At 45.5% G+C, this 20,412-nt stretch overlaps 1 protein-coding gene across 6 annotated transcripts; it reads left to right on the top strand.

Moving 5' to 3' along the window:
- The first annotated feature begins 75 nt into the window (after positions 1-75).
- Positions 76-19,511, top strand: LOC105284530 (trithorax group protein osa). 6 transcript variants are annotated; one of them, XM_011348124.3, is made up of 20 exons: positions 76-1,185; positions 1,395-1,517; positions 1,640-1,846; positions 2,452-2,511; positions 8,725-8,872; positions 9,213-9,311; positions 9,400-9,725; positions 9,897-10,290; positions 10,380-10,505; positions 10,631-10,812; positions 10,950-10,991; positions 12,216-12,404; positions 13,201-13,420; positions 13,509-13,685; positions 13,888-14,047; positions 14,320-14,581; positions 14,909-15,074; positions 15,212-15,540; positions 15,733-15,972; positions 16,207-19,511. In XM_011348124.3, exons 1-20 carry the CDS (start codon positions 334-336, stop codon positions 18,217-18,219), a joined length of 6,315 nt encoding a protein of 2,104 aa, XP_011346426.1. In that variant the 5' UTR covers positions 76-333; the 3' UTR covers positions 18,220-19,511. The 6 variants fall into 6 exon arrangements, with proteins under 6 accessions (XP_011346426.1, XP_011346428.1, XP_011346427.1 ...); XM_011348126.3 differs by having other exon boundaries at positions 77-1,185; positions 8,725-8,830; positions 12,216-12,413; XM_011348125.3 differs by having other exon boundaries at positions 77-1,185; positions 8,725-8,857; positions 12,216-12,413.
- Positions 19,512-20,412: the final 901 nt, after the last annotated feature.

The following is a 20,412-nucleotide window of genomic DNA, read 5'->3' as shown; positions in this document are numbered from 1 at the left end:
AAACGGCGACTAAAACGAAGAGTGTCGCGCACAGCCGCAAGATGGCGTGATACATGCGACGCTGCTTTTGACGTTCGCATATGAGTTTTTTTTGGTTCCTTCTACTTTGAAAACGCCAGGAAGTGTGATTTTTCGTGGCGCGCTACCTGGTTCACGCACGGCCGATCGAGGATGTGCCGTGAGGTGTTAGCCGCGACGCGAGCCGTTCGACTAATCGGTATTTCGATATCGAGTACGTAGTAGTAGTTGGGCCCCCTTAGCGAGGCGCGCACGAGGTCCCGCGATTGGCCAGTTTACGAAAACGACGATGGCTCCGTGATGTGAGGAGAGAACATGGCTGCGACGCAAGCCGAGAGCCAACAAAACGATGTGAAGCTGAACGAGTCCGTGAAATGCGCACAGAAGCGTACGCAAGTCGGTGGGAATAGTGCGAGTGCCAGTGCAAAACAGCAGCTGGATCCTGAGCCGGACGATAAGGTGCCCCGGGGCGCGGCCCAGCTGCTTAAATATGTGAATCGCGGCGGCGACACGACGGGCTACGAGATGAGTCAATACCGCGAGGACATTGGCGGGCACACTGCCGCCGGTGAGGTAAAATCGCCGCGCGAGGCCGGTCAGGTACCCCAGGAGCCCGTCGGCAAGCAGGAGACGCACGACGCGCCCGGCCACCCCGGCCATCCGGGCCATCCGTTCGCGCCAAACGTGATGCGCGACTACACGGACGAGTATAGCAACAAATCCGGCGAGTTCGCCGCGAGCAAGTCGCTCGCCGATTATTCGACCGGCAAGCAGCTACCGGAATACGTGGCGAAGCATGTCGACTTTCCCGGCAAGCAGCTCGACTACCACGGTAAACACTTGATGCACGAGAGCGAGCGGGCGCACCGGGTCGTCGAGATGGAGGAGCACTACTCCGCGACGAAGATCGAGTCGCGTCTCACGTACGTTGGCACGAGCCCGGGCAACTTCTCCAACCAGCCGAGGTTTCTCTCGGGACAGAGTATATCCCAGGCGACCGGTCCGACGCCTACGTTGAACCAGTTGCTGCAGGCGTCCACTCCGGTTCACCGGTTTCATGGCAATTATCCAGGGATGGCACCGGAGTATCAACAACCATGGCCCATGCAAAGGCCACCGGTTGTACCTCCTGTTTATCCGCAACCTAGCCAGCGCCCTCCGCAAACGGTAAATTCATGCATCTCTTCTTTGTGTCACGATGTCGTACTAGGTTAAATACGGTAACAGACAAATTGACACGTTTGAGCGATACCTCTGATCTGACTTTTATCGTTACGAGCTTCCATAATTCCAGCAAGTCTGGTTTAGCTTAAACCTTTCATTAAAACTCGATCTCTCTACATGATCTTAATCGTGTGTCTTTTGTGTATTGTCAGGGCTCACCGAGATTACACACAGGGCCAGGAGGACAGAGTTCTCCCACACCCATGCAATATCAACAATATACCCAACGATATTCTTCTCCTACGAGACCTCATGCACCTTATAGTCATCATCAGGTAAATAGATTTATTCTCCATCGATTACCTTGAGCACTGTAATTTGCATGCTAATATTGAATAAAACAAATCTCTATATTGAGATTGATATGTTTATAACGTGTCTGTCTGTGTCGTTCCAGCTAAACTCTTATACAACGCAAAGCAGTCATCCCTCGAGTTTATACACGGAACAAAGAGGATGGAACCAAGGTGGCCCTCCAAATCCACCTCCACCACCGAGTAATCAAGTCACTCCATCGGGACAATCACCGCAGCGTGCTTTGTCTCAGTCTCCAGCACCGCCACCTGCTGCGTCGCCACAGCCACAGGCTACCAGTCAATCTCAAGTGAGTATCTATGAAAACCTGCGTAATTACTAATTGTTAGTTTCCAATCTGTCACTGGGGAATATTGGAATTTTTCCAATGATTATATATGTAATAAGTTTTTATTCAGACATACAGACACACAATCTCTTTGTGAAAATATTAAATATTTTTCTGTGGATGATATCTTGATTCACATTGTTTGTAAACATGATGTAACAGTATCGTGTCAGGCTTTTGTTGACAAAATGTGAATGTTGAAGAATACACTTGTAATTACATGTAAATGTATCAATAATATATATAAATTAATTTAAAAAACTATATATGGTCAGTGAGCAGTCTAAGTATATAAATACAAATACATACAGATTTCTTGTCTTTTGTTTCACAGATTACAATAAGATTATAACGATATTAAATCTTATAAAGTCATCATTGTTTAGAATATTTAAAAGTAGCAGAAAGAAAGATACATATCTGTGTGTGCGCAAAAGAAATAATAATTTCCGTGTAACAATATGCGCGAATATTCTATTGTCAGGAAGTGACAAAAATGTGGTTTAAAAATGCTTACAATATTTTATAATGTAAGAACAGATTATTTATGGCGTTCCTCTTTTCAGGCTTTCCACAATCTGCAACAGAGATCTACAACACCAAATACTCAAGGAATTGATTCAGGGGTAAGTTGCTGCATACACGTTTAAAGTTGATTTTACTTTATTGTTAAGGAAATCAAGTGCATCGACACTACGTTTAGAGCGGCTTTCAGACGAACGCGCATAAGAAAAAGCTTAAAGTACATGGCAAACAAGTTTTTGTCAGCGATTGCGTAATCTCTGTTCGTGACAAGAATGGCATTGTTATGGAATACGATTCACGTACAATCCAGATCCATGCTGCTCTGCGTGCCATAGAAATCAGGCTCGATGGAAAATTTTATCGTAATTTGATACTACGTGTCCAAGAGCTACTACGTTATCCTCGCCGTCGAGGATGTCGGTCTCTTTCACGAGAGATCGCGACGGGACGGGACTGATCGTCGACCACCGACGAATTTGGGAATGCCCGGAAAGCGAATTCTCCGTCTCCTCGCAGAGGAGTGTTATTTAGTCTTCGACGCGGTCTTGGTACTCACGGTCGAGTACTCTTCTGGCGAAAAGAGCAAGCGAGAGTGAGCGAAAGGAAGGCCCCTCGAATGGAGCGCGAGGATTAGAAGACCAGAGAAGTGTTGGAGGGGAAGGAGGTAGGAGAGGATGATGAGCAAGGAGTGCAAGAGCGGGAAGGGAGGAAGAACACCCGATGGTGGGGGATGGAGGGTACGAGCGGCTCGTAGAGTTCGATTAGGGCGCGAGTTGCGCGGCCGCCGGAGCCCCAGATATTAGCGGCTTCCCCGCCGCGTTTCCCCTCCACGACTCCCTGCCGTCCCCTCACCCCGTATGTCCCCTACTCCACCCGTTCGTTTACATGGGCGGTGAGCGAAAGAACGGAGCGCGCGCGCGACACGGATAACGCAGCGAAGCAGCGGACCCGATGCGAAGGCGAGCGCGATTGGTCGAGATCGACGACAGCGGCGGCGGCGGCGACGATGGCGACGGTGGTGGTGGTGGTGGTTCCTCCACTCCTGCGCGCACGACGTGACGTTTTGTGTCGCGCTCGGCTATATTCGGTTCGCTGGATCATGCGACTGTCACTCTGCGACACGCTATCGAACTTCTTGCTCCTCCGCCATAGCGCGGAGCGCCTCGAAGCTACGCTCAGCGCAATCGAGAGATGTACCGCGTCGCGCGGATATTTTCTCCGTGGAACAAGCGGGAGAACGCGGCTTGCAGCAACGGATCACTGCAGGGATTTTACGGCCCGGATAGAGTTCCTGGACGCCGTTATTACGGCTTACAGCAGCAAGAGCTGCTGGCTGTCCTCGAGCGCCGCGAGATAATATCCCGTGAGATTATTGCGCGACGCCCGAGGGGAATAGGATATCGTCAGCTCGTTGGCTCGGCCACCGGAGCGGGAGTGCTCGCAATCTTTAAGTTAACCGCACGAATCGTTCACAGGGTACATGCGCTTTCGGTGCCGTCCGGTGCGGCGAGATCCGCCATGTTATGTTTTAGCAACGGGTTCCTGATCTACGGCGTTATGAAATAATAAGGAAAACTGAAAGGAAATTCACTAATATTTTATGGAAATATCAGTAGCATGGAAAATCCTTCGGCCACAATCGTAAAAATCGTTCAATCGTAATTTTTCAAAGGCGAAATTGGAACGATGGAAAACTGAACTGTCTTGCGTCATTCTTCCTTTCTACGAGGAACGAGGCAGCTAGAGCTGCAACAGCAAAAGTCGAAATCCAAGAATGCTTCCTCTCTTGTTGGAGTTTGGAGTTGTGCGGTCGAATTAGAGGAGAGAACAAAGTCAATATCAGAGCTCTTGCTCGAGTGAGCAATCGCGCGAAGTATATACGGAAAAATTCCCGATGGCTCGTAAACGGCAAAAAGAGATTTTATGCACGGTCACGGTACACGGTATACGGTCAATAAATCGTCGATGTATCGATGGTGGAGCCCATTTGTGGAGGCAACGCAATTTGCTACGTAGAACGTGCTACGTAGAACCTAATCGTAAACGACTAGTAGTAGCAGACGATCTAATGTAAATGGGAACACATGGGTGTTTAGTCTACTATAGGTGATCTTGTCACGGAAGACCGGCGGGTACTAGCATTGTCGCGGCCGCTGTACTCTCGAAAAATTCAATTTCTCTGGTCGCGCCCGCGAAACGAGTTTTATTTTGTTCGTTGTGGCCACAGATAAGGATCTCAGAGTTCAGCGAAATTATCGCGTTTTCGATAAACGGCCGATATCCGCTCTTGTTGTCCTTTTTCCCCTCTTTTTTTCTCTCTGCCTCTCTCTCTCTGTCTCTCTCCATAGATTCCGGAGTTGAATGAACTTTCAGTTTTTGTGATTCAGTTATTGTCGCAGTCGGCGGAGTAATAATATTACGCCGGCCGGTAGATAAAAATAATGTTACGTAACCCGAGCGATCTTGCACGTTCTCTCGCGCGAACGCGAGTAAATATATATACCACGCGCTCTCGTTATTTACGTTTTCATTCACGCATATCTCCTCGTTGTGTGCGAGAGCCGCCGGCCCGAGAAAGAGAGAGAGGGACCGATAGGACCTCTAACCTACACTTGCACATCGCTGAAGTTCAGAGCGCGCGTATCGAACGGATTAACTTCAATCGTCCGATAGCGTAAACACTTGGTGGATGCCGCCGCCACCACTTCGGTGACAACGGATTATATGCATCAAACAGCATTTTCGATTCATGGAACTACGAGATCCGGGACGCAATCGAGACCAATTGTCATGAGCTTTTACTCGAAGTGCGGGTTTGTTTTTTTATTTTTCCTTTTTTTCTCTCCCACTCAGTTTCTGCGTACCGCGAGTTAAAATCTAAAAGCTAGATATATAAAACAAGCCACAAGTGCTTAGCGATTGTGCTCAATCCCATTCGGGCCAATCAGGATTATCCGAAACGAGCGCACTGAAAACGGAATAAAATGCTTTCGCTTTTCGTGATCGGAAAATATAAATATAATGGGTTTTATATATAAAGACCCATATTCATATGCTCCGCGTTTAGTGCTCGGAATATCCGGATGTTAGCTTGACTTACGTGAAGCTCGCAATTTCATTCTGGGATTTTAAAGCAGGATACGTTATGACGTTATTAGTGGTAAATATTAATTTAGCTCGTTAAAAATAAAATATAGAGTGAATAACGAGAAATAAAAATAAAACAGGACGCTATTTTAACGTCTCTTGTTATTTGCTTGAAGTTTTTGCTCCATTTTACATTGGTTTGTATTTTTGTCGATACTTTGATTTAGATTTTCATGCAACGTTACCGGAATATACGAAACATTTATTTTGCATAGAACATAGCGAGATCGTACAGACACGAGTCTCGGTGCCCAGGCTTTACTGGGGCACATGAATTCGCCGATCGAAAAGTGCCGAGGTTGCACGACGTTTGCCGACCGCTTGCCGCGCTGCGAGCATTGCGTGTGTGAGTGCCGGGGGCGCATGTATGCGACGCACGAGGTGATCCGTGCGCTATATGCCATTCGATGAGTCGCATCGGGTTCGGAGCAACGGAACAACTTGACGATGTTAGAAACGTCTCACACTCTCGGTGTATTTAAGGAAAGACTGCAGATGATGACGTAGGTAAAAGTGGATCAAAGTTTCCACCGAAAGTACGGGACAAAAATACAATACGGCAAATGAGGACGATATTCCCGGTTAAATAATAAAATAATCACGAGGACATTGGTTCCGATGTAGAATTCCCGAGACGGAGTCGTCGGGCTTTTGGGAACGATACGCTGGCGCACTCGAGGCTCGGCGGAAACGACCGAGCGGCACCGAACGCTTGCCGCGCCACGAAAGAACGCCCTCCAACAAGCGACGAGCCAGCCAGCCAGCTAGACGCGAAATCTGTAAACCGAAGTCTCACGACGAGCGACCCCGATAAAAGAATCACGTTTTGCTGAACGCGACGTTCGTTACCGTATCGCGCACGATATCATATTATTTCGTCGCGACTCCGAGCGTGGATTATAACCTGCTTGACGCGTGTTTCACGCGCACGCACGCACCACGCACGCACGCAGGCAGGCAGGCAGGCAAGCAAGCAAGCGACCGAACCAACCAACCAACCAACCAAGCAGGCAGGCAGGGACGCACGCACGCGAACGTACAGCGACGGTGACGACGACGACAACGCGCGCGATCCTACGTAATTCTACGTGCCCCACCAGAAGTTGCAGCAGTCTTGTGTCCCGTGACACGGAACTCTTCGACAGACTTATTGACACAACATGCGACGCTCGAGGAGAGCGAAGTGGCACGCGCAAACCGACGGCGAGACGACGGCAGTAACGGAGTAGAGGCAAGCGAACACGATGAACCGAGGGATATAATGCTCGCGTTCAATCGGTACGAGACGTTCAATTCTCTCTGCACGCGCCACTCCGGAGGGACTCCTCCGCGTTCATTCCTCTTTCGTACGCGTATACGCTTCGCGTTAGTTGAGCGAACATGTGAAAGCGCAACTACGTTTCCGCTTCTCTTGCGCTCGCTCGCTCGTTCGTTCAGTTCTTTCTCGTTCTCGCTCTCTGTCTGCTCGTTGCTGTTCGTGGTGCTTTAAGCGGAGAGCCGGGTAACGCCTCTCCTTCGATCTCTCGCCGCGTCATGCCGAGAGTCCTTGTGCCGGACGGCCTATGTACCGTACGTTCGCCCGTACGTCCGGGGAAGTGTTTAATCGCCATCCGCACGAACCAACTATACGCGGCCTGGTAGGTGTAATGATGTGCCTGAATTTTCTTTCGTTCCTCCCGGCCTCGCTCCGCTCCCCTCGCCTCTCCTCTTCCTCGCTTCTTTCTCTATCTCTGTCTCCTTCCCTCTGGTACTTCCCTCTCTCGCTCTCGCTCTATCCCTACCCACTCTCTGTCTCCTCTCTCTCTCTCTCTCTCTCTCTCTCTATCCTCGTCTTTGTTCCGCTCTTTCTCCTTCTCTACTAGTCTCGTGAATACACACACGCATACACACATACACGAGCGACACGTAACGCATACGCGCGCGGGTATTCACACACACACATACACACGCAGCAGCCGCTCGTCGCGATGCCTCGTTGTGATGGACAATCAGTACAAAGTGCGTATACACGCGGGCACACGCATGCACGATTTCGACCACGGTGTACACGATGCTGTGCGTTTCGTGAGCGGTGGTCGGGAACGACGCCGCGTGCCATCGTTGCGAGGACAACGGCGACGACAACGACAACGACGTTCCGCCTTCCACCATCGTTGGCAGCGCAGGATAGTGTGTGACAAGGAACATTTGTGCGATATTAACCGTCGTCGAGTCGAGCGCGCGCGGACTCGAATAACATGGGCGACGACATGGGGCCGCTGCTGCTTCGATTCCTCCTTCGCTTCGCGCCGTTTCGAACGGCCGCCGTTTTGCCGTCGTCGTATCGGCGTTGATTGATTTTTCCGACGACGACGAGGAACAGTCCGCGATTATCCGCCGAGTTTTCCACCGCACGCGGAGAGCACACCCGAATCGCTCGGAATCGCGTCGGCCGCGCGCGTCCGTGCTCGCCGTCGCCACGAAGGCGGCCGCGAATCCCGGAGTTGTTGTTGCTGCTACTCGGAGTTGTGATGTGGACGATGAACAACGAATGGCGAAGTCACGAATAATGGTGTTCACGTAGCTCTCGTTAGCTCGCGGTAAACCCGCCGAACCCGAAGGACTACGTAGTGGCTTGCTCCGACATTCTCATCGAACAAACTCGCGCCCTTGTTGAGTTTACATTTACAAACTGTTAAACGTCACGGGGTGGTTTCTTGTGCTCTACTACTAGTGTGTACCACGACAGTACGACTGCTCTGTTTTAGAGTGAACAGTGTTGTTGTAACGCTGACCTACCTCAACAGATCGCAATTGATATTTCTAGACTAATCTCTCGTGATGTATGATAATTTTCTGATAAAGCGCGTTGCAAGTAGATTGCGTAAAAGTTGTGTTTGTGAAATGTAAGCTTGACATTCCTGTGCCGTTGTTGTTCTCACAATCACAAATTACACCTTTATCGTCTACTCGAATTTATTGATCACACGGTTTCCGTGTCTATTATAAAATTCACTATGCATACGGTGTAATTAGGAATTAAGATGATAAGCGGAATAGAGCTCTTGTAATAACATTTGCTGCGTTTGCTTTGTACAACATTACACTTTACATCATTTCTCTTTATCGCTACGTATAATTATTCAGTTTGTCATAAACTCATGTTTTACGATTGATTTGATTTGCAGGAACTATCAGGACAGAATAGTAACGACAGTTCGAATGGACCAGCTTGCCCAGGGACACCAAATTCTCAGGGGATGAGACCTACCCCGTCACCAACAGGATCCACAGGTTCTCGCTCGATGTCCCCTGCTGTTGGTCGGTCTTTTTTACGTCTGTCTCTTTTTTTCACATGCATTTATATTTAGTAATAAAATTTGTGATTGTGTACCGCGTCAGGCAGAATGCCCCGGAGTATAAAAAAAATATTAAATCACATATTCCTCGGTGTATATAGATTTAATCTTTTCGTTTTAGAGATACTACATTTGGGATATTCTGCGTGACCGTTTAATGTGTTTAAGTGAATTATATATTGACGTTACTCTAACGATGATTGAAAAAGAGCGACTTGAGCATTACACATAAAATTTTATCTATTATACATCTTTGTCTTTCTTTTCCTACGGTGATACCGGTACATGTAACTAAAAGTTTATTCTTGAATGTACAGGTCAACAAAACGTTCAGATGCCTCCACGCCCGTCAAGCAGCCAATCGGATGGTAGTGGACCAGCACCACGCATGAGTCATTCTCCTATGACTACTCAAGGTACAATTTCTATCTTTCATCTTTCTACGCTTTCTAACACTACAGTCAGTAATGATAAAATGACAATACGAACGATCATTGATTTTAGGAGCATACCAGCAGCCATTGGGTCCTTCACCACACATGCATACCTACAAAATGAACAGCACTGGTCCTGGTGTAGTGCAACCGGGACCCGGTTCGACGGCTCTCGGTGGGATCAGCCCAATGGGTGGTGGGATGGGCTATGCAGCTGGTGCTACGGCCCCGGGTCAACCTGGGGGTTATCACGCGCAATCCACGTATCCACCTCCGCGTCCTCACATGCAGTTTCCGCAGGGGTATCCGACACCTGCGAACTCACAACCACCACCTAACAATCAGTATCAACCTCCCAACAGACCCAATAATTTGGTACAATACCCGCCGTACACGGTAATCAACGATTTCAATTATGATAATGTAACAGTGAGAAAATTTGTGCGGTATTTTACCTAATCAAATATCAAAATCTTGTTTCACTTTTAGTAATGAAAATCGCACAGATTTTTCTGGTCACGTAACACGTTCCAGTCGAAGCTAACGTTTTTCCACTTGTCTTTTCAGCATAAAATGGGCTTCAACAGTGTGCCACCTGGAATGCCACCGAGTCCAGGACCGCCACAGGTTTACGGTGCTAGCGGTACCGCGATGGTACCGCCGGGTGCACCTGGAGTACCTGTCATTGGTAACATGGGACCGCCTGCGAGTTCCATGGGCCCACCACCACCGTCTCCCAATCACATAAGTAACCAGCCGCCACCGCCTACCAGCTCGGCGGTACCGCACTTGCATACTCCAGCGGCCACACCGCCGCTCAATCACGAGGGCAGCCCGATGCCGCCGCCGAGTACTACACCGAATTCGCATCCCGCGTCGGCACCGACGCCAATCAGCCACAATTCCGCAGATCTCACGGCTGAGACTTCCAACGACAGCGGCATAACTACAACCGCTTCAGGTAAGCAGAAACATAAGACGAGCGACTTTTTCTTTTTACAGTTGTTTGTCCGCGCAAGTAAATAATGGGAGTGTACGTTTTATGCTTAGGTACGTCAGCTATAAATGTCATATCTACTTCGAGTGGTACTGTGACATCTGTAATAACGACAGGTCCAGACGGCACGTCTCTGGATGAAGGTTCGCAACAATCAACCTTGTCTAATGCATCAGCTGGTTAGTATTGCCTCTTGGATTTATGTATCTTTTATTTGCACTTTTTCATCTTGTTGGAATTTTGATGTTGGTGAATCATAGAGATTATTGAAATGTACCGTGCACTAAAGATTTATTGTACGCAGCTTCTGGTGAAGATCCGGCATTCACACCAAAAGTACGGAAGGAGATGATGGGAGGATACCACAGCCATCCTGCGACGCCGCAGAGTACAGTCCCGTCTCCTGGCGCCGCTAGCATCAATTCGATTCACGAGGAATATTCTGACATGAACAGTCCTGGTTGGCCGCGTACTCCTGCTAGTCCTGTACGTATTACGTGCATGTGGTTTCTTTGACGTGTACTCACTTGTGAATTAGCAGTTAGCAACCGAGTACCACAGACGAATTCAATTATCTTCGATTATTCAATTATTCGAATCTTCAATATTTTAATATTTTACAGGTGTTTAACAGTCATGTGCCTCAAGACCCATACAGATCTAAGGTTATTGTTTTTCACTATAAGTACTTGTTATACCATTAAAATGCTGTCCCCTTTTGCACTCCACGCTTTGGACATTTTTACCCCACACTAACATCTCTTGCTTGGCACATAAATATAGTCATATTAATCTGATAGATCCATAACATAAATACCATAACGTATATAAAAAGAAATCAAGTATTCAAAATTGCATTTAATCTTTTTTTAACTTCTTAATCAATTTGCATAGCAAAGTTTAGAAGATATCCATAAATGTTAACGGTACTAGACATAATAGAATTTTGCCACAATGGGAGAAGTTGACTGCTTCTGCAAAAGAGATGTGATACAATTTGCGGTTTAAAAAATGATGTATCCGAAATATTATAATTTTATAACCAAAATTCTGCAGCATACGTGAATGATTTATTGAAGCAATACATATTGAGTTGACCGAGAAGTCCGTGCTGACTCTTAGCAAATTCCAAGCGCAAAACTCTGTATTAAAAATTAATACAAAGTTTCGTGTTACCGAAAGGTCCATGCGGATTTTTTTAGCAGGTTTCGGATACAAAATATTGTAATATTAATTCTCAGTATTGCTAAGAGGGTCGGCATTTTCCAATCAGTCAATCCAATATTTCTAATATGCTTGTTCTTGCACTTAATATTTTAGATATTTTTCTCCTGTTTTATCTTTATTATTTGCAAGACTACGGAACGTTTACTTAATAATCATTGCATGCATCAAATGACTAAGTTGCATATTATATATCGCCGTATTCCACCTAGTTCTTAGTTATCATCGTGTTAATTGAACAACCCTTTAAATGTGCTTTGAAGGGAGAAATGGCTGTTATAACAACTTAACATTTTAACAGTAGAGTACTTATTGTACTATAATCGACGAATTTACCTGGCATAAATGTAACTAATACTATCTAAATGCTAACTAAGGGTCCATTAACGATTGGTAACAATTAAAAGGTCTCCAAACGAGAAAGTAAAATATCCAAGTATCGAAAAATGTAAATGTGTCGAAATAATCTGTGCATGTTAGATAATGGCTACGATTATCATGCGGCTTTGCGAATATAATGGTCATTCCATGTTCTAATACGTTAGAATAATAATACACAAGGTGTATTGTTTCTATTCAGTTTCTATCCAGTCTATATGTTGATCAAATGTGGGTAAGATTTATTGAAATATTAAAGAGACGTAATAATTGTATGGGACTTTCAGAAGCCAGATAGTTTGGCAAAATTATACGAGATGGACGACTCGATGGAACGACGAACCTGGCTGGACAAGCTGGTCACTTTCATGGAAGAGCGAAGAACACCGATCACCAGCTGTCCTACCATCTCCAAGAACCCCCTCGATCTGTTTCGGCTATATCTCTACGTGAAGGAGAGGGGGGGCTTCATGGAGGTATGCAAGGTGCAGTGTAGTTCCATCTAGCCCTCGGTGTCTTACATAGTTTCTATATTGTTTAATGTATTTTTGTATTTCTTATATATACATATACGCTCTGCACACTATACTTTTTTTGAGGTGTCTTGCGTCGATTACTTTTTCGATCAGAAAAAAATTGCTGTAACTCGACAAAAAATTCAAAAAGTATTTTGAGATATTTGAAGTTAACGTCGAGCATATGGTAAAGCTGTGATCGACTATTCATACGAAACACCTCAGAACACGCTTTGTTTTTACATCTGTCCTGAATTGTGCATGGTATATACATATAGTTACATACTGTTTTTGTTGTTGATATCCCTTTCTCTAGTATTCTGTGTCTTTAAGTCATGAGAAAGAAAGAAAAAAGATTTAACATATGTTTTCTTGAAGTAGTCAACAGTCGAATATGGAAACACCCTGATCTACAAACCTTGGTGCTATATGGAATTATTCTAATAATCTTCACACAGCGAAGATAAACTTTTAATGTTGAAATGTAACAATAACGGTAATTCGTTCCGATTGTACTCTGTATATTTTTTCATCATACTTGCATGTGTTTAAAGATTTCATCGATTATGTCGATATAGTTTTGTTGAGACCGATATCTCGAGCCATAGAACATCTCGGCGATGCCTTCCATATTACGTTTTGCGTTCTTTCTTTTCTTTGGACCTGCAGAATTTTTTGTCTGTGTGTGAGATTCGACGTGAAATCTATTTCTTGTGCGAACTTGATGAAGAACAGCGTGCGTGATTTCCTTCTGTAGGTGACGAAAAATAAGACATGGAAGGATATAGCCGGCCTGTTGGGTATCGGCGCGAGCAGCAGCGCAGCGTACACGTTGCGCAAACATTACACAAAGCACTTGCTGGCATACGAATGTCACTTCGATCGCGGCGGTGTGGATCCGCAACCCATTATTAATCAGGTCGAAGCAGGCTCGAAGAAAAAGGGATCTAAGGGGACAGCTTCTGTACCATCACCTGGTAGAAATCTATTTTATATATATAATACATAATATTTTATGCGTTTGTGAGATTTGTTCTAGTGACTAAGAACGGCTGCTGCTTGCAGGTTCTTCCAATTCTCAAGACTCATTTCCTGCTGCTGGATCAAGCAACGCTTCCATGGACGGCTATGGAAGTTACCAAAGTAGTTACGCAGGCGGTACTCCTGGTGGTCCTTCGTCAGAATACACGCCCCCGCCGCCGAGGCCACCCAGTCAAAGCAGTGCACCCTCCGCCCATCAAGGTACGTCTCGCAGCTCACGAGTTCGTTGACCAAGCTCATTAGTCTTTTATAATCCGATTTGCTTAACTATGCATATGCCATTAAATAGTTTGTACATCTATCGGATACCGTATGTAACAATGAATACGCTTGATCTGCTCTCAAGGATAGATGTCATTGAGTTTTGTTTCAAACATGTGTAATCGCTCGTGTGCTTTTTAAGGGATACAACAAGGCAGTTACCAAAACACGGGTTCGTATCAGAACTATCCACAGGAACAGTACGTTCGACCGCAAGGAAACACGCTGTCTCAGCAGAGCGAGTTTAATCAACCGTATTCACCTAGATCGCATTATCCTCCGTACGTGCCGGATGTCGATAGGTGAGAGATTGCCTTCTTGTTTTTCAATTATTTTTCAAATAGTTTATTATTATATTGTCTCCATAGAAGACGGCCGAAAAAAGGCATACCGGAATGTTTTACATTTTATTTAATTATTAAAAAATTATGCATTGTCAACTGCGTTTCTTTAGACTTGCTTAAATTACTTGCTTCAATTAATAATATTTATTGGGAGAGAGTTTTTATTTAGTAATAATTTTCTTCTTGCTTTTTCTTAAACAATATTTTTATTTACGTGCTTTCCTGTACAGGGGTTATCCGGGTAGTACCATGCCACCAAACAATGCTACCGGACAAGACATGTATAATAGATATACAAGCGGTCAGCAGGGTCCCGCCAGCTATCCCACAGGAACGCCTCCCAACGCGCGGAATAACAGTTATCCGTCGGGGCCACAAGCTCATCCGGCTACTGTGCAACAGCAAACGGCAACCAGCCAGCCTTCCTCACCCTCGCAACCGCCAGCTGCAACGTCATACTCTTGTCAACAGGAGTACTACCGACAAGAACAAGTAATATACTTTCCCAATATTAGTATTTATATCGTTTACATTTTTTGATATCAAAGAAATTTTATTCGCTTTAATCATTTTTTGGAATTTAAGAAATTTATTATAGAAATGATTTGTTGAATAAATTTTCATACTTTTTCTTCCAAAATGCAATATCTAGAATTGTAATTTCTAAATCGTAATAATTGAGGAACAAAGAGAAATATACAAAGAAATGAAATAAAAAGCTGTTATACAATTATAAGTTAAAGTTTTAGATTACAACAATAAAGGATTAAAAAGTATTGCGGATTGACACATCTCATTTAAATTTTTACTGTCATACAGAGTGGGTACGGAGCACCCGGTGGAACTCAAATATATGCCGGAGGCGCATCAGCTAACAAGAATATGCCGCCGCCTCCTCCGGGTCCCAGCCAACCTAGACGTCATCCAGACTTTGCCAAAGACCAACAGTATCCCCAGTATAATCAGCAGCGACCAGCGTATCCAGGTGAGATACCTTAACATATATCGATAAATCGTGTACCATTCTATTTCAATAGTCGCTTCGGTGTAAAAAATTTCAGCTCGGAAGTGAGCTGAGAGGACTTTGATCGTGATTAATTTGTCATTTGATTGTTTCCGCAGGATGGCCAAATACAACCAATCAGTACAACAGTAGTAGTGGAAATAACAGGGTGCAGTACCCGAGCCAGCAGACACAATCGCCGTCGCAGCAACAGCAACAGCAGCAGCAGCAGCAGCCACAACCAGTGCCGCAAGTTGGCTCAGCCGCTCCGCCCGCCTCGGTCGCAGTTGGTGGTATGACTAGTAGCCAACAATGGGTAGCCAGTCAGCAGCCGAACAGGTCTTCGTCCCAACCGCCTCTGAACACTATTGCGCACGCACCACCGCCGTGGGATCATCGTTATACGAATCAACCGTCCCCTTTGTATCCAGCACCTGGAACTCATCAGGTACGCTTCCTTCGCAATGCTTTCGTCACGTGTTGATTGCGGCTTAACATTGATTTTTAGTAAATGAAGCATTTATCATGTTTTGTGTCGTCCGGCCGATAATGAAATTCATTAAATGAATATACAATATATGTCGTTTCAATCGAGTTCTCTTTCCGTTCCACAAACGAGATATTGTCGTTTAATGTACAGAATCAACTTGGAGTGAATCCCATGATCAGCCAACAGCCGACGTCAAAGAGAGAAATGACATTCCCTCCTGACAGCGTGGAAGCGATCACACCTCTTTTGTATAAGCGACGAAAACTGGCGCGCGCCGAAGTGGCACCAGTGGAAGCTTGGCGCATCATGATGGCTTTGCGGTCGGGCTTGCTTGCCGAGAGTTGCTGGGCCCTCGACGTATTGAACATTTTGTTATTCGACGACTCTTCCGTAAGTAGTCTTTTTAATAAATAAATATTCTTATATTAATAAAATAGAAATAATAAAAATAGAAAAATATAAGATTCATTCTCTCTCGTTCTCACATATTTTTCGTGTACTATTTTATTGTTTCCAGACAGAAAGATAAAAAATAAATGAGATCAGATATTTTCACAAATAGTATCTTCGCATATAATAAAAAGAGGTCATGTTAAATCTAACATAAATGTGTTTCATTTGCAGGTAAGTTATTTTGGATTAGCACATTTACCCGGACTACTGGACGTTTTGCTGGAACACTTCTCGCGCTCCCTGTCCGACATGTTTGAATTGTGTGTGAACGATGACGATCGTTACTGTCAATCCGCGGATGGTCCCGAGGTAGACCTCGGCGCAGTGACGCGCCCGATCGATTCGGAGGATCGGACCAAACTACTGTCGACATCAAATTACACGTATCTCTCGCGGAGAGGTCGCCCTGTGAAGATTGTTCCACGGGATGACGATTTGTTCGTCTTGGACACTCGAAGATCTTGGGATCATCAGGAATGCGAGTCGGAGACCGAACCGTGGCAGGTTGATGCAAATGCGACGAAGTACATCGTCACGTGTTTTCAATCCGAGATGGGCTCAGTACCTTTTGCTCGCTTGTTGAGGGATGAGAAACCACCGTTGCTGCAGAAGGAGGTCGACAGTACCGACTCGAAGGACGAGGTCAAAGCTGATGGCGTTGGTGGTGTTCACGAGACATTAGACTTATTCAGCAAATCCGGCGATCTTGGTGACAAGCAGTCCGGCAAAGAGGGTGGTGAGCGCAAGCAGCAGCAGCAGCAATTGGATAAGAAGAAAAAGACGAAAACACTGAGCGACGTGCTGTCGAGGATCAAGAAGGAGCCCGTGGAAATGAACGATCTCACAAGGGAATTATTCGAGAAGAAAAACGACGGTTTTAAAAAGGACTGTGACAACGAGACAGCGAAAGCAAACAACAATATGGGCGAGCATTTAGGAAGCGACGTGTCGAAGAATGACGAGGACTCGCTGCCGACGCAGAATGGATTGAATGACTCCGCAGCGCCGATAGCAGTGACAACAGGCAATATCGGTAATTTAGACAAGTCCGAAATCAAGACAGAAACGACGACAGACGAGCAGGAGTTGGGAATGAGAGACGACAAGGAGGGACCAAGATTAAAGATACGAGATCCGGCAGGAACGCTGAAGCGACGGAGGATAAGCGACTACGAGGACGAGAGCTATTCCAGAGACGAGGCAAGCCTGTATCTGGTTACGGAAACGCAGGACAGCCTGGCTCGCCGATGCGTGTGCCTGTCGACGATCCTAAGGAATCTCACTTTCATCCCGGGTAACGAGGCAGAGTTTGCAAAGAACGTTACGTTTCTCAGCCTGCTCGGTAAGCTATTGCTGTTGCATCACGAGCACCCGGTTCGGGCGCAGAAAACGCGCAACTACGACCGTGAAGAAGACGCGGATTTTGCGGATTCGTGTAGTAGCCTACAAGGTGAGAGCGAGTGGTGGTGGGACTTCCTGCATCACGTGAGAGAGAACGTTCTCGTGATGGCCGCCAACATATCTGGCCATATGGACTTGAGCCAGCATCCGGAGGAGATATCGCGGCCGGTACTCGATGGCCTCCTACACTGGGCGGTTTGCCCGGCCGCTCATGGTCAGGATCCCTTCCCAACCGTTGGCCCGAACTCCTCGCTGTCGCCTCAACGACTCGCGTTGGAAGCGTTGTGCAAGTTATGCGTGACCGAGTGCAACGTCGATCTGGTTGTGGCCACACCGCCCTACTCCCGATTACAGAGACTATGTTCTGTATTGACCAGGCTTCTATGCCGCAGCGAGGAGCAGGTGCTGCGCGAGTTCGGCGTTAATCTGCTGCACTTTCTGTCGGCTGCAGACAGTGGTGTCGCGCGTACTATCGCCCTGCAGACACCGTGTGTCGCGTTACTCGTCGCGTTTATAGAGCAGGCTGAAACAAGCGCGCTTGGGGTTGCGAATCAACATGGTTTGGCAGCCCTACGCGACAATCCCGAATCGATGGGCACTAGCCTCGACATGCTGCGACGCGCGGCCGGTACGCTACTCAACCTTGCCAGGCATCCGGACAACCGAACTCTCCTGCTGCAACACGAGTCCCGCCTGCTCGCTCTGGTCATGAGCCAGATTCTGGATCAGCAAGTTGCAGCGATAGTCGCGCGTGTATTGTTCCAGTGTTCTAGGGGCACGTAACTCTCTGTCGTAAGTTGGGACTCGTCGCAACTCGTCGCGAATGTTATTAACAGTGCCGATGACGTCGTTATGACGATAATGCGTGCGTCTTGGACGGCTCTAGTGTGTTAAAGGTGAAAGAAGGGATAATATGGGAGAGGAAAAGTGGTACATTCGATGGAGAGACGAGGAAGAGACAAAAAAGGGAAGGAGGGAGAGAGAGAGAGAAAGAGAGACGCGCCCGACGAGACAGCGCGCATGAATGAAGGAACAAAAGTGCTGATGAAAGCCATGGCAGCGCAATTGTAGTTTTATATCGATTAAACAGGAAGTAAGAAAGTTTAATTATCGGTGTTAGCGTGTAGGTATACACGATGCGATCTCCGCCAATCGGTATACCTTCCCTTTCGTGAATTGGAATAATATCGATAGTGTAAGATATTTCATAGTTAATGAAAGAAAAAATGATACACATAGAAAACACACAGATTATGCGCAGATCTACATACACACAGGCACACTGATCCAGCACCCACAGCCACGCGACATACACACATACACACACCCATACGCATACACACCCATATAACATGCAAGTGTGCGTTCGTGCAAACGCAAATATGCAGATATACATATACAAACAACACACACAGACACGTACACAGGACACAGGACACATAGAACGTACGTACATAAACGCAGTAAAAAAACGGACTTTCAAGAGAGAGAGATAACAGTCGGCTGCATAATAATATATATACCAAGAAGTATGCGAACCTTAATGATGCGATGTGGAACGATATATCGGATGATGATTATATATAAATATTAAACGATAATATAATGCAAATTTTTATATTTGCATGTTTTGTGCTGTAATTAGCGAGTAATTAAGATATTTTGTAGATAACACACACTTCCATTCGATCTTATTCGATTTTTGTGCTACGGCTATGGTGGCGCAAATATACATTTGTGGTCCGTAGGACCGCAAGAAGTCTCGACTTTAGAAGCACAGGCAGAACTAGAACTGAAGAAAGACATTGATAGAAGAGAAAAATAATATGACGTGTGATAAAGCCGTTGATTGATAGAGGAGAGGAACAGAGAGAGAAAGAGAGGGAGAGAAAGGGAAAGCATGTGAAAGAGAAAGAGAGAGAGAGGGAAGAAGAAAAAGAGAGCGAAAAGGAAAGAAAGAACGATGAAGCGTGAATGTGTTTCATGTATGTATTTGCGTGTATGGATGTATAGGTGGATGTAAGGTTCAAAGGGAAAAGAGACAAAAACGGAGAAGTGGAGACACGGGTGAGGAAGGAGAATGAGAAAATATAAACGAAATAAAAAAGAAGCGTAGGTGACAGAGATAGATACTTGTTTATATGTGCGCGTGGGAAACGTATGAATGCGTGCGTGCGTATAGGATGTCTGAGCGCGATGTATGCATACACATCGCAAATGTGCGCTTTTATGCGTGTATCAATGTAAAAGGGGACTTTAGAGGAAAAATGCGGCAGTGCGTATGTGCGCGTGCATGCGTGTGTGTATGTGCACGAAGGATGGGGGTGCCGGTAGAAAAAGGGGTAGGGATAGTGTCTGTGAAAAGAAACAAGTGCAAAAATAGTTTGCAAGAAAACTAAGTATGTGTTTATTTTCAGCTATGAAATCATTTAAATTATTGCTATTTCTACGATAGTTACTTGATCGAAATGGCAGGAATTTTATAGTTTAATGAAGTTCTCTTTTCTTTTTTTTTCTTTTAAGACCTTACAGAAGGAGACTTAAAAGTAGCGAATTTAACTGCATTCTTTTTGAAATCAACGTATTTGTAAACGTAATTAAACGCCGTTGTGATAACATAAATAAAAAGAGAAAAAAAAACGAAAGAAGAATAAGAAGCAGAGGATGAGAAAACCGATATAAAAGCACATGGAACTGGTTCTGGGCGATAATGTAGAAAACGAATATATTAGAAAAAAACGCAAAAAAAGAAGAGGATTTTTAAATTTAAGCTCGATCGTGCCATTAAACGATTCTAATGGGAATATATTTATAACCAAGATTTTATGCTTTTTCAAAGCGCGCATACGCTATTGTAAAAGTAACAGATACCGATTGTCAGCTTGCACATATTTTGACGATACTTACGATACATACATCTACATAATTGTAAAATCCCACTCTCACGAACATCTGCGCAAAAGTTGCAAAGAAAAG

The sequence above is a fragment of the Ooceraea biroi genome, chromosome 6, assembly GCF_003672135.1.
Source record: "Ooceraea biroi isolate clonal line C1 chromosome 6, Obir_v5.4, whole genome shotgun sequence".
Lineage (NCBI taxonomy): Eukaryota > Metazoa > Arthropoda > Insecta > Hymenoptera > Formicidae > Ooceraea > Ooceraea biroi.
Note: the sequence above shows the minus strand (reverse complement) of the source record. Positions and strands in the feature narration are given on the sequence as shown.